At 38.1% G+C, this 14,042-nt stretch overlaps 1 protein-coding gene across 1 annotated transcript in view; it reads left to right on the forward strand.

The window, feature by feature from the left end:
• Window positions 1–583: 583 nt before the first annotated feature.
• LOC125343128 (neutral ceramidase-like) overlaps window positions 584–14,042 on the forward strand; it is a 57,056-nt gene continuing 43,597 nt past the window's right edge. The window contains exons 1-4 of the mRNA XM_048335404.1: window positions 584–710; window positions 2,922–3,082; window positions 5,049–5,198; window positions 12,650–12,826. Coding sequence (XP_048191361.1) covers window positions 584–710; window positions 2,922–3,082; window positions 5,049–5,198; window positions 12,650–12,826 — 615 coding nt within the window. The remainder of the gene's footprint in view (window positions 711–2,921; window positions 3,083–5,048; window positions 5,199–12,649; window positions 12,827–14,042) is intronic.

Genomic DNA, 14,042 nt, shown 5'->3' on the forward strand with positions numbered 1-14,042 from the left:
GCCAGAGATGCCTAGCACCTTTTCCCATGCCCTTTTCTAACCATCCAGATGGTAACTGAAACTTAGAACATAATGTTTAAAGACCAAAGTAAGCATTTACATGGCAAAGATCACACCCACAGAGCAGAGCTGTAATCCAAGCCAACCATCTCCCAGGTACAGGCAGCATTTGTTTGTACTTGTTTTAATTATCCTTAGTGACAGAACCACTTTCACGTATAGGCCTGTAGCCAGCATCATTGTCTTAGATGAAAGTAGAATGATATAGTCAAGGAATAAAAATTGATTTCAGCCTAGTTGTCACTGCCAAGTCATGGGTGGTGTTTGCCAACCAGGAACATTATTACTGAGGATTTGGAAATCACATCTGAGCTTTGCAAAGGATGCCATACTTGATTGGAGCATGTATCATGCATTTTGTACACGGAACCATGAGCTAGGCTTTTGCCATCCTTGACATGGTGTACTCACAGGAAAGAGCTAAGAAAGCTTAGCCTCAGAGTGTGAAGCTTGCACATTTTAATTGTGATTATCTCTTTTTCTTCACCCATTTCTTCCAACTCTTTACTTTGCCTCAGGAAAAATGGCTAAACGCACCTTTTCTTCCTTGGAGATATTCCTGATTTTCCTCCTTGTGATGATGACGGCTATCACAGTGGCCCTTCTCAGCCTCTTGTTTATCACCAGTGGGACCATCGAAAACCACAAAGGTCAGTGGCAAGGGTTTCCTTGGATGAGATTCCTAGGTTTGAAGGGAATTTCTTGATAATCAGCGAATCCTAAGATGAGCAAGTGTTGTCTGATAGTTCACTGTGTATGTAAACAGTCTGAGGTGGCTCTCTCCCTCTTACATTAATTACCTTGCCTGTGTTGATAGCAGTTTTTATCACATCTACCTTTGTCCCCTAAGTACCCAGTCAACAGATACACACATGTATTTGCCTTCATCTTCCAAAGCCCAAGAACCTAAGCTCTAATTCTATTCCTTGCTTTGTTTTTGTCATCATTGTATCTGGAAGGCAAAAGAAGACAGCAAGGCCCATAGGAAGTCACTGTCTGTGAAAAGCTCTAGGGAAGGGCATCTGAAATTCAAGGAACAATGAGAAGATAGGGTCCAGAATAGAGTGGGAGGGGATAAAATCTGGTGCAAGAGAGCTCATCTTCACTTTAGTACTTGTTTTCATGATGCTATGTAGTCTTCAGATCTCCCAAGTTGTCAACAAACAAACAGCAACAAAAACTGTAACTTGTGGTATCTTTTGATTGTTTAGTTGTTGTTGTTGTTGTTTTAGTGTAATGTTAGAAACATGTTTAGGTCTTGAAAACTGTGGACCCTACAAAAACTGAGCAATGAATGGGTCTTTTCTGGAGCCTCTGTTTCAGTGGTAGGATAAGTACCTGTTAACTGAAAAGAAGGAGCTTTGATACTGTGACCAAACTGAACGGAGAGGTGGCTTCAGGCAAAATGGGAAAGGAGATGGAATCTTTCATTTCACTTTTCCCTTTTGTAGCTTCTTCTCTTTTCCACCCTATTCTTTATGTTCTGGTGCTTTGAATTATCTGTGGATGCAGAGGAACAGAGATTCCTCGGTTTCAGCAGTGGGCAGAGCACAAACCTAGAATGCTAGAAATGAAAAGATCCTTAGGAGTTACTTGGTAATAGCTCTTAAAATTAGAGAACTAGAAGACAGAGTATCAGCAAGGTTATTTATAATTATAATAACGAGTTTTCTAGAAGTACCTACTGTACGTTGAATATTTGAATGTGTGTGTGTGTGTAGCAGCATTGTAAGAATTCTACACAAGTGTTTTCATCTAATTCTCACAAAGTGCATATAAATAAGTCCTATGCATAGTGATTTTCATATATGAGGAACCTGAGACCCCAGGATAGGCAAGAACTTATTCTTGGATGTGTGCTGCTGTGGCTTTAGCTGCTATCATATTCCTGAATTGCTACTCATATATTGCTTTCTATTTGACTGTTATCTGGGCTAGAACCAAAGAAACACACACACACACACACACACACACACACAATTTCTAAATATGTTAAGAGAATCAAAGCTCTATGCAAGTCATTGTTTCAAATTTTAATATATATTAACACAGTTATTTGAAAACTATCCTAGGAAGCCATTGAATGGATGAGAAAATGAGACAAAATAGCTTATGTAACTGATAGAGTCAGGTTTTAAACCCATATAGTTTGTTTATGGCACATGCCTCTTGATCTCTGTCACTCTGGCTTCTTTGATATTCATGTATATTTGAATATTATAAATAAACAAATGAATAAATGTGTGCTTATATACCCACATTAACATAGTCATATGCATGTAAACACACATATGCAATATGAGAATAATTCAAAACAATGTGACTATGTTAGCAAGTATACAGTGATTTAATGAGTTTGAATGAAAGATTTTAGAAGAGAGAAAAAGGCCACATCAGGGCTGAGATAAATGGGTGGCATCTTGAAGATGAAGAGCTGAGCTGGATCTAGGTGTTTTGGACATAGATCAGTTCTGAAAGCAGTAGTAGAGAAGTATGAGTGGAGAGAATAAAGGAAAGAAACCCTCAGAATTGGGTTTGGCTGGTTGAGTGGCAGGAGTCTGCTATGTTTCACTTAGCTGGAACAGAAATGCAAAGAAAGTGAGTGAAGTAGATGGGAATGACTAGGAAAATCTGGTGAGGAAAAGCTGAGGGGTATTCCCAGGGGCCTTGACTGTTAGTCTGAAATATCACTGGTCAAGAAAAAGATTCTACTTAGAGTTATGGCTTCACACAGTTCCTATTTCTCATTATGTGTGTTGCACACGTTAGACTATATCACAGTTTTTTCATTGAAATTGAGTTGAAGCTAGACGAAGAAATACAGGAAAATGTTTCTTCTCCAATACCTTATTCTGTTTTATATTCAGGAATTCATGGTTTCTTAACGACCCTGGATCCCATAGATACTCAAACATCTCCTAGTATTAGTACCTCGGAGCCTCCTGTATTTCAGAACTTCAGTGGCTACCATATAGGTGTTGGGCGAGCTGACTGCACAGGACAAGTATCAGATGTTATTTTGGTAAGTAAATGCTGGACTCCTGAAGGAGACTATTAAAAATTTGTATTATTTTAGGACCTCTGTTTGTTCTTTATTATTATAACTACCTTCTGGTGTGTGTGTGTGTGTGTGTGTGTGTGTGTGTGTGTGTGTGTGTGTGTGTGTGTGTGTGTGTGTGTTAGGTAATACTGGGGTTTGAGCTTGCTTGGAAGGTACCCCTATGGCATGCCCCCAAAATGTTTTGTTTTGTTTCTGATTTTTTACTTTTTAAAAGTTAATTTATAGATAAGGTCTTCTGTTTTTGCTTGATGCTGCCACGATCCTCCTGCCTTTGGCCTTTTATGTAGGTGGGATTATAGGAATAAGACATTGTACCTGGCCATGCCTTCTAGTTTTTCCAATATATTTGTAACAATCTAGGACTAAGAAAATCATTCCTCAAGAAACAGGGCAAGTGTTATTTCATTATGCCTCATATGTTAAGTACAGTAGTCATATTTTATGGGTGGAAATGTGGCCTCATGGCTTCCTTTTCTTACAGTTTTGTTAGTTAGAAGCCAGTTAAATATTTATTTCAAAAATGAGATACAACTTTGATTAAAATCATGTGGGCTGATAAAATACTTAATGGGTCAGGGTGCTCTGTTGACTGCTGGCATGCAAGTTCTTTGCCATGGTGGTAGGAATGTCCATTTGTGGCAATACTTACATAACCAGAACATGAACTTGTCCACAAAAGCTTAACCCCTTCTGCTAAACAATCTTTTCTTCTAAGGATTAATTCCAGCTATTTGGAATGTGCAATCTACATCAATGCTCTCATGAAGGAGAGAACAAGCAGTCCTGGGGGGGGGGGTCGTATTCTGATGAACTGGGTATAGATTTTTGTTGACCAAAAATAATAATAACAAGAAGGAAAATGAAACTATACAAAGAAATAACCAGTGGCAGAGAGCCACTAATCTTTAGAACGTTCCTACCTGCAATGTAAGGTGATTTATAGGGGAAACCTTTCCTTCTTTTTAATACCTTAGAAGAAAGAAAGCTTCCATATCAATGAAAAAAAGTTCCCCCAAATCTCCAATGTAGATATATGATTTCAGAGCCATACCAGGTTCTTCATTGCCCAAACCCAGTGAATACCTTCTGACAATCTTTTTTTTTAAGTTTTTATTATAAAACTGATGTACAGAGAGGTTACAGTTTCATACGTTAGGCATTGGATACATTTCTTGTACTGTTTGTTACCTTGTCCCTCATACTCCCCTCTCCCCTCCCCCTTCCCCCCCTGAAGTGTTCAGTTCACTTACACCAAACAGTTTTGCAAGTATTGCTTTTGTTGCTGTTTCTCTTATTTTACCCTTTGTCTCTCAATTTTGGTATTCCCTTTGAATTTCCTAATTCTAATACCAGTACACACTGTTTCCCATACACTCAGATAAGATTACAGAGATAGTGTAGATACAATCACAAGAACATCATCAATAGTAGAAACTACAGATACACATGGGATGTTGAAAGTAGTTACAACTGTGATATAACAATCATTTCCATAAAATGGAGTTCATTTCACTTAGCATCATCTTATGTGATCATAAGGGTATAGCTATTGGGCTCTTGTGATCCTCTGTTGTGACTTGCCTAAACCTGTGCTAATTATTCCCAATAAGGGAGACCATAGAGTCCATGTTTCTTTGGGTCTGGCTCACTTCACTTAGTATAATTTTTTCCAAGTCCTTCCATTTCCTTACAAATGGGGCAATGCCTTCTGACAATCTTATCAGTCCTTCCCTTTCCATTTTTCTGCAGATTGATTAAAGCTTCTAGTATCATTCCGAATTTATTTATTTATAGTTTTGAAAACAGACCATACATCATCTCATTCACAGAGTTGTGTGGATTTTATCTTTGCCTGCCTGAAGACATTTGGGCCTGGATTTTGGTATTTGGGTGAGACAGATGGCTCTAAGTTTCTCTTTCTCTTTAGATGGGCTATAGCAAAAGTGGCCAGTTTGCACGGGGGCTCCTCACAAGGCTGTATAGTCGGGCTTTCATCGTGGCAGAACCCGATGGATCAAATCGAATTGTGTTTGTCAGTGTTGAATTAGGCATGATATCACAGCGACTCAGTCTAGAGGTAAGCAATTGAGTGGGAAAAGAAACTATGTAACTTAATGTAAAGTCTGTGGATGAATGTGGTGGGAACTAGTATCTTAAATGTCTTTCTTGACAGTCTAGTAGACCACTGTATATGAACAATCATTTTTGCAATCCAAGTGATCTTGATCAAAATTTGCTTTTAGTTCTGCAGATCACTCATCATTGTTTTGAATGGCAGTGTTCTTTTTTGGAAAGTTTATTATGTTCCATATGACCTTTATATATGTTCTCACATCACTCATCCAGGCTAGATGTTTGAGGGTGCAATTATAATCACTAATATTTCCTTCAGCTTCTCTGGCAATTGAGAAGAGATCCAAAGAATCAGATGAAAATGAAACAAGATGCATCAAGTGAAACAGGATTGGCTAGGAGTTGATCACTGTAGAAACGGGGTAACAAGGGTGATTCATTATATTATTTTGGGTATTCTTATATGAATATTAAAGTTTCTGTAACAGTGATTTAAAGACTTAGGAGGAGAGACTAGAACTGGAACACATTGGTAGTTGTAAACCACAGGATCAACTATAGTGGCATATTAGTTATCTATTACTGTGTAATAATCATCTACCTCCAATAGAGTGGCTTAGAATAACAAATGTATTATTCTACAAAGGCATATGAATTAGGAATTCGGGATTACCTTGGCTAAGAGGTGTTTTTGTAGGTTGTCTCCCCATCGAGGTGAAGGCAAAGAATGCAGACATCTGAAGGCTTGACCTGAGCTGCAAGATCCAATTCTAAGATAGTTCCCTCCTGTGGTTGTTGGTAGAAAGCCTCAGTGGAGCACTCCATATCCAGGTGGAATCTGTCAGAGGGAATCCCTCAGGAAAAAGAGCAAAGAGGAAGCCACAATGCCTTTTCTGACCCACTTTCAGAAATTACACACCATTACTCTGCTCTATTTCTCAAGTCACTAGTTCCTACCCATATGTAAGGGTAAGAAAATTAAGCCCTAACACATGAAGGGAGATATATTAAATCCTTTGTGGATACACAATCTTTTAAGATCTTCACAAGGAGAAACAAAAAGTAAAAATGAAGAAAAGATTTTCATAGCAGAAATGGTACTGGAGTGTGCAGAATATTAAATGGGCAAAACAGGGAAGGGGTGAGATCAAATGGAAGATGTCAGGTACACAGAGTTGCAAAGGAAGGTTATAGACTTTTTTTTTGAGGGGATAAAGGAGTTATGTTAGACAAAGAGGTATATACTTGGAGATGTGTCTGAAAGATTTATTGCCCATCATTGTGGAGACCTTAGGATTCCAGGTGTTTTTTTTTTTTAATAATACAGTGGGTAATGTCTTGAAATTTTTTTGTAATATGCACATAATTATGATTTTAGGACAATTAACCTGGCAGTCATGTTTCATATGAACTAGAATAAGGTAGAACTAGAAGCAAGTACAGAAATTAGAAGATTGTTTAATATTGATGTTCTATTGGTGAGGGTCTAACTGGAAAAATGGTAATCATACCAGGTATTTCAAGTGGAGGAAATTTAAGGAATTTAATACAGGGAATTTTATAAAGTATTAGAAGGCTGAAAGAACAAGAAAGGGAAAGTAGAGTTACAGCAAGTGTTTTTGAGTTTGGCCTCATAATTTTCTCTGTATAATGGGAAGCTGATTTAGCAAAAGTGTCTTAATCCAATGGAAGCAATGAAATCATGTGGTGGTTGGAGTTTAAATTAAATGCCAGTGAGGTTTGAGGACAAATAGATATAGGAGCTAACACTCACACAGTATTTTTTTATTATTTATTTATTGTCAAAGTGATATACAGAGGAGTTACAGTTTCATAGGTAAGGCAGTGGGTACATTTCTTGTATAATTTGTTACCTCCTCCCTCATTTCTTCCCCTCCCCCTCCCCCTTTCCCTCTCTTCCCCGTGAGTTGTTCAGTTGGTTCACACCAAATGGTTTTGTAAGTATTGCTTTTGGATTCATTTGTCTTTTTATCCTTTGTCTCTGGATTTTGATATTTCTTTTCCCTTCCCTAGTTTTAATATAAGTATATACAGTATTCAGGGGTACTCAGATGAGAGACAGTGATAGCACGGGCACAACCACAGGAAGGGGATACAAGAGGAATAACAACAACAAAAAAGCTACAGTTTCACATGGCATATTGAAAATGATTACAACAGTGATATAACACTGGTTTCCATAACATGGAGTTCATTTCACATAGCATTATTTTATATGTTCATAAGGGCTCTTGTGATCTTCTGCTGTGACTAGCCTAAACCTTTACCAATTATACCCTATAGAGTCCATGTTTCTTTGGGTCTGGCTCACTTCACTTAGTATAATTTTTTCCTTCCATTTCCTTACGAATGGGGCAATGTCATTCTTTCTGATAGAGGCAAAAAATTCTATTGTGTATATGTACCACATTTTCCTGATCTACTCATCTACTGAGGGGCATCTGGGTTGGTTCCATATTTTAGCAACGACAAATTGTGCTGCGATGAACATTGTTGTGCTGGTGGTTTTAGTGTGTTCTTGTTTGTGGTCTTTTGGGTAGATGCCCAACAGTGGGGCTACTGGGTCATAGGAGAGCTCCATGTTTAACCTTCTGAGGAACCTCCATACCACTTTCCAGAGTGGCTGAACAAGTTTATGTTCCCACCAACAGTAGGGCTTCCTTTTGGCCGCATCCCTTCCAGCATTTGTTATTGTTAGTTTTTCTGATAATGGACATTCTTACTGGGGTGAGGTGGAATCTCAGTGTTGTTTTGATTTGCATTTCTTTTATGACCAGTGATACAGAGCACTTCTTCATGTGTCTTGGTCATTCTCATTTCCTCTTCAGAGAAGTCTCTTTTTAGATCTTTAACCCACTTGTTGAGGGGACTGTTGGTTCTTTGAGGATTTGCTTTGGAGGAATTTAATTTTTTTAGTTCTGCATATATTTTAGATATGAGGCCTTTGTTTGTTGTATGGCCAGTAAAGATCTTGCAATCTATGTCCTTTGCCCTGCAGAAGCTCTGCAGTTTGATGCAGACCCATTTGTCCAACCTTTCTTTGATTTGTTGCATTTCTGGGCCTTTATTAAGGAAGTTTCTTCCTGTGCCAAGGAGTCCAAGTGTTTCTCCTATTCCTTCTTGTCATGTTTTCAGAGTATCTGATTTTACTTTGAGGTCTTTGATCCATTTGGAATTGATTTTGATGCAGGGTGATATGTAAGGATCTAGTTTTAATTTGTTTCAGGTGTTGAACCAGTTTTGCCAGCACCATTTGTTAAAGAAGATGTCTTTCTTCCATCCTATTTTTTTTAGCTCCTTTGTCAAAGATTAAGTAGGCATAGTTCTGCGGGTTCATTTCTGCATCTTCAGTTCTGTTCCATTGGTCCTCATGTTCTTGTGCCAATACCAAGCAGTTTTTATTACTATAGCTTTGTAATACAGCTTGAAGTTTGGTATTGTAATTCTTCCAGCACTGTTCTTTCTACTTAGGATTGTTTTTGCTCTTTGGGGTCTTTTATTGTTCCATATGAATTTCTGGATTGCTTCCTATATTTCATTAAAAAATGGTTGGGATAGTGATAGGTATTGCGTTGAATTTGTGTAGATAGTCTTTGGCAATATCACCATTTTGACAATGTTAATTCTCCCAATCCAGGAGCATGGGAGGTTTTTCCATTTCCTTAGTTCTGTCTTAATTTTCATTTTCAGGTTTTTAAAGTTCTCATCATAGAGGTCTTTCACTGCTTTGGTTAAGGTTATTCCTAGGTATTTCATGTTTTTTTGAGGCTATTAGAAAAGGAGTTGCTTCCCTGATTTCAGCCTCTGTCTTCGGGTCGTTGGCATATAGAAAAGCCATTGATTTTTGAAGGTTTATTTTATATCCTGCTACTTTGCCAAAGTTTTAGGTCAGTTCAAGTAACTTAGGAATAGAGTCTACGGGGTTCTTTAGATACAGGATCATGTTGTCTGCAAAGAGAGAGAGAGAGTTTAACTTGCCTAGTATTCATGATCAGCCAGATAATTATTCTAAGTGCTTTTTACATTAACTTAATTGTCCAAACAACTCTGTGAGGGAGTTGCTGATATATAACACTGAATAGATTTGGAAACCAAACTGCAGAGTATCAAGTATGTCATCCAAGGTTATACAGCAAGGAGCCTTTAGCGCTGAAATCCAGTGTTAAGCTTCTTGGTGCCAGAAAGCATCTTCATTACCACTGAACTAGACTGCTTTTTTGCAGATCAACAATGGTTCTGATTGGGAATGGTGGGACTATCAGCAAACACAGAAAATCAAAAGGTAGAATTTGGGGTACAGTAAGGAAAGGGGAGTAGCTTCATGTGTTGGTTTGTAAATACTATCCAGTAACTATTTCTTCCTGTGTTTACCTTTGCTTACATTCTGAAACACAGTGGGAGATCTTTATATAATCCACTTATTTACCACAAGTTAGCTCAAGGAAAGGCTTGAAAAAAATGCAGCTGAGTAAATGCCATTGGGCTTACTGCATCGCCTAGGTTAAGGCAGCTCTGAGATTGATGACAATCCCAGTATAAAAGGAAGTTTAGGGAGGATCTCTGTGCACTGAAGCAGGAAGGAACACAGGGTGATTTTCTACCTCTATGCTCCCAAGGGTACCAGCATTAGGAAATGGAATGGAAACTGAAGACAAACCCCACACATTAATGTACCTACTTTGTTTAAAATGTTCTTCCTTTTACCAGAAGGAAAACTCCATTGTTTATAATGACTATTTATAGACATAGTTATTGGATAGTTACTTGTTTTGTTTCCTTCCCCAAAAGTCCTATGTAGCTGGTCAGCTATCAGACACTTTGGTTTAGGATAAGATTTCTGTATGCTGTTTGTAGACCTTTTAGTTCTAAGATTCAAGATTCAAAATTGGTATCTGGTCCTGGAGCTTGAACTCAGGACCTGGACGGTTGTCCCTAAGCTTCTTTTACTTAAGGCTAGTCCTCTATCACTTGAGCCACAGCGCCACTTTTGGCTTTTTTTTTTTTTTTTTGGCCAGTCCTGGGCCTTGGACTCAGGGCCTGAGCACTGTCCCTGGCTTCTTCCCGCTCAAGGCTAGCACTCTGCCACTTGAGCCACAGCGCTGCTTCTGGCCATTTTCTGTATATGTGGTGCTGGGGAATCGAACCTAGGGCCTCGTGTATCCGAGGCAGGCACTCTTGCCGCTAGGCTATATCCCCAGCCCCACTTTTGGCTTTTACTGAGTAGTTTATTGGAGTTAAGAAGCTCATAGACTTTCCTACCTGGGCTGGCTTTGAACCGTGATCCTCAGATCTTAGCTTAGCCTCTTGAGTAGCTAGGATTATAGGTAGGGGTGAGCTATCAGCACTCAGCTCATAATTGCTATCTTTTAAAGAACTTGATTCTTGAATAGCATGAATGAACACATTTATTCAAAAATGGTTATGTTATAGTTCTTTAAGAATAAAATGAATGTGGGTAAGAGCTATTTAGTGGACATGCAGTTCTTTATATTCTACGACCTTCCTGTCTGTTTGTAGAATGGTACGACATCAGCATTTGACTTAGGCAATTTTCCCTCTCTTTAAAGATTTGTCTTGTTTATAAGTGTGGTAGTTAGGGGGTGAGAGAATATGTGGGAAGGATGAGCAATTGGGGCTGGAGTAAGAGTCAAACAGAAGGAACCCATGGGCTACTTAGTCAGAGCGATATTAGTGGTGCTCTACCACATTTCCCTCCCATATTCACTTGGATCATAGCATTGTTTTCATGGACAAGACAATCGAACAGTCCAATTTTAAAGCATGAAAGGATTACAGAGGTAAAGTTACTTGTGAAATCTTTTTTCTGATTTTGTGACTACACAACTGGGTTGGGCATGTGTAGATCTTCAGTTAAAGTAAAATAGATTTTGTTTTTTTTTTTTTAGTGTGTGTTGAATAGCTAGTACTTAAGCTGCTATGCCTGCATGGATCAGGGATGTGGCAGAACTGGATTGGACCAGCTCAACAGAATGAATTATTAAATATTTAGGAATGTTGTGGTTTGATTGTTAACTTGGTAATATGGATTTGACCATGACAAGAGTTTTCATACCAAAGAAATTGGCAAACAGTGCAGATGAGGGCTTTAAAAAAATCCCAGAGTTTATCTGACTGTGCTATACTCAAGGCAATCATTATGTTTGTTTTTGGTTTTATACTTTTGTTGGGTTATTTTAATGATCTCTCAAAGAAGCCATAATAACATCAGATTTTAGATAATAGGTGGTTATGGCATAATTAGAAATGGATACTCTCCATTTTCTTGAGACATGTTTTGGTGTTCATTAGCTAATGCAATGAACACTTACTGGGAATCTTTGTGTTAGTTATTTATTGCTGAACAGTCAATCATTCAAATATCCAGGTACTTAAAACAATAACAATCAAGCAGTACTGCTGATGGTTTCTGTGGGCTGGGCAATTCGGACTTGTGTAAGAAGAGGAATGGCATGTCACCAATCCTGGGCCAGGAGGCAGCATGCAGATGTTGACTGGGGTGGCAGTTGTCTGGATACATGACAGAGGCTGGTGAATCTACTTCTACTGTTGCCTACTCACATGGCTGGCAAGTTGGTTCTGACTGGGTAGTTTCTCTCCACTTGGGCCTTTGTTAGGATTGGAAGCTAGCCATTGGAAAGATACCCTGCTGCTTACACACAGTGGCTGGCTTCCCTTGAGGATAATAGTCTATCCCAGGAAATACTAAATTCTTCATCATGGAAAGTGAAGCAATAGAGTAGTTAAAAGGTCTGTGAGGAGTCTATTTACTAGGACTGACATGCTTTTCCCAAGGATATTGCACAACAAACTTCTTCCTTCATTTACACCTCTGCTAAGCCCCTTTCAGGAAGATCTTTACTGCTAACACCCATCACCACCATCTTCCTTATCCAGGAATGTTTTCTCTTCATAATATTTTTTACTACATGATAGTATACTGCATATTTTTGCTTATTATATATATCCCTCTTTAGAATGAAAGCATCTTCCAGGCAGAAATTTACTATGTTCCTTATGCTTAGGATAGGGGCTTGGATGTTATTAATTTTGTGTACTGAATAGTGAATGAATAAAAATAGTGTTTATAGAGACTTGCATCTGAAGTTTGACTCTGCCATTCATTAGGACAATGGGAAAATTGTATAACCTATACCTTTCAGTGTTCTCATCTAAAAAAGGAGGCTAACAATACCTATTTCTTGGTATTGTCATATTTAAAATTGACATATATATATAATACCTGTGTTCATGTAGATATTACTATTATTCCTATGTATTTTTTGCTATGATAATATACAGAAACATAAAAGGGCAGCTAGCAAGGAATTTTAATGGGGACGGTGCAGTGATTGAGCTCCTCAGAGGCCTTTTGTCATTTCACTTTCTTAATCCTCCTGTTTATTTTCTTTGAAGGTCCTGAAAAGATTGAAGAGTAAATATGGGTCCCTGTACAGAAGAGATAACGTTATCCTGAGTGCTACTCACACACACTCGGGTCCAAGTGGCTTTTTCCAGTACACCCTGTTTCTCATAGCCAGTGAAGGATTTAGCAATCGAACCTTTGAGTACATTGTTACTGGTATCGTGAAGGTAGGCAAAGTGCAATGGGACAAAGAGACCCAGAGACTGAGGTCTTGCTCACTATTGTTTGCATGCATTTCAGAAGTGGTTTCCTCATGTTATCAGACCCAAAGCTGTCAACTAGCCCTCAAATCTAAAAGCTGGGACATGAGATTTGGTAAGGAATCAGGTTTATTCAAAGATGTTGGGTAGATGAGGATGGAGGGATCATCACTTCAAAAATCCATCTTAGCAATTCAGTAGTGAAAGGGCTTTTAATAAGGAGGAATAGGTGGGACAGTGGAACAGTAGAGGAAGACGACATGGGTTTTCTTTATATCATGTCCACATTTCTGCCCTCTATCCAGAACATTACAATGAACCTTGACCTTCCAGTGCTAGTTACAGACACATTATTATTCTCCAGGTTAAACATCAATTTGCATGATTTATTTAGGTTTATGCACAGAATCAAAGAATAAGGAAAGCATCATACATTCTGATATTATTTAAAGCTCACCCATTGTTCTGAGTTCTTTAAATCTAAAGAAAGATTATTAACAGCTAGCACCTTAATCCTTTATTATTTTAAATATTTATTTTTATTATCATCTTTAAGTAGGTGTACAAATTAATTGCCATTCAACAAAACAATTTACAAATTCAATGCATCTTTATCATTGTCACCCCTTTCAGCATTCTCACCCATTTCAGTCTTTTCTATCCCTTCCCTCACTCTTCTTAATTTGGTAGGATAGACATTGGATTATTGACTGCATTCTCCCCTTCTTCTCCTCCCCATCCCTCTATTCCTTTCCCCTTTACCTTATCCCACCCCTTTCGAGTACCTGCTTCCTAGCATTTTTTTTTCTGAACTTTGATTTTTAGCTTTCTAAAGAATTAGAGTAATCTGTTTATCCTTTAGATGAGGCATTTCTGTAGCATTTAAAAGGCCAAATAGAGGGAGAGGAAACAAAAGTAGCTTTGGCAAGGTCAACTCCCAAATGACTCCCATCTACCATTTTATTATTTTTTTGCACAAGTATCATGAATGAGGAATATTAGAAACATAAGTGATACAGCCATGTCTTTATATGATATCAGGACTTTTTGAACAACAGTACATTTACAAGCTAAATCAATTTTGACTACTATAAACTGCCAAGTACTAATGAGTTCATTTGGTGCACATAGCCACTGGTAATTACAAGTTGTTTTATCCCAATCTCAATTACTCATACTATCT

Source organism: Perognathus longimembris, chromosome 2 (genome assembly GCF_023159225.1).
Source record: "Perognathus longimembris pacificus isolate PPM17 chromosome 2, ASM2315922v1, whole genome shotgun sequence".
Classification (NCBI taxonomy): domain Eukaryota; kingdom Metazoa; phylum Chordata; class Mammalia; order Rodentia; family Heteromyidae; genus Perognathus; species Perognathus longimembris.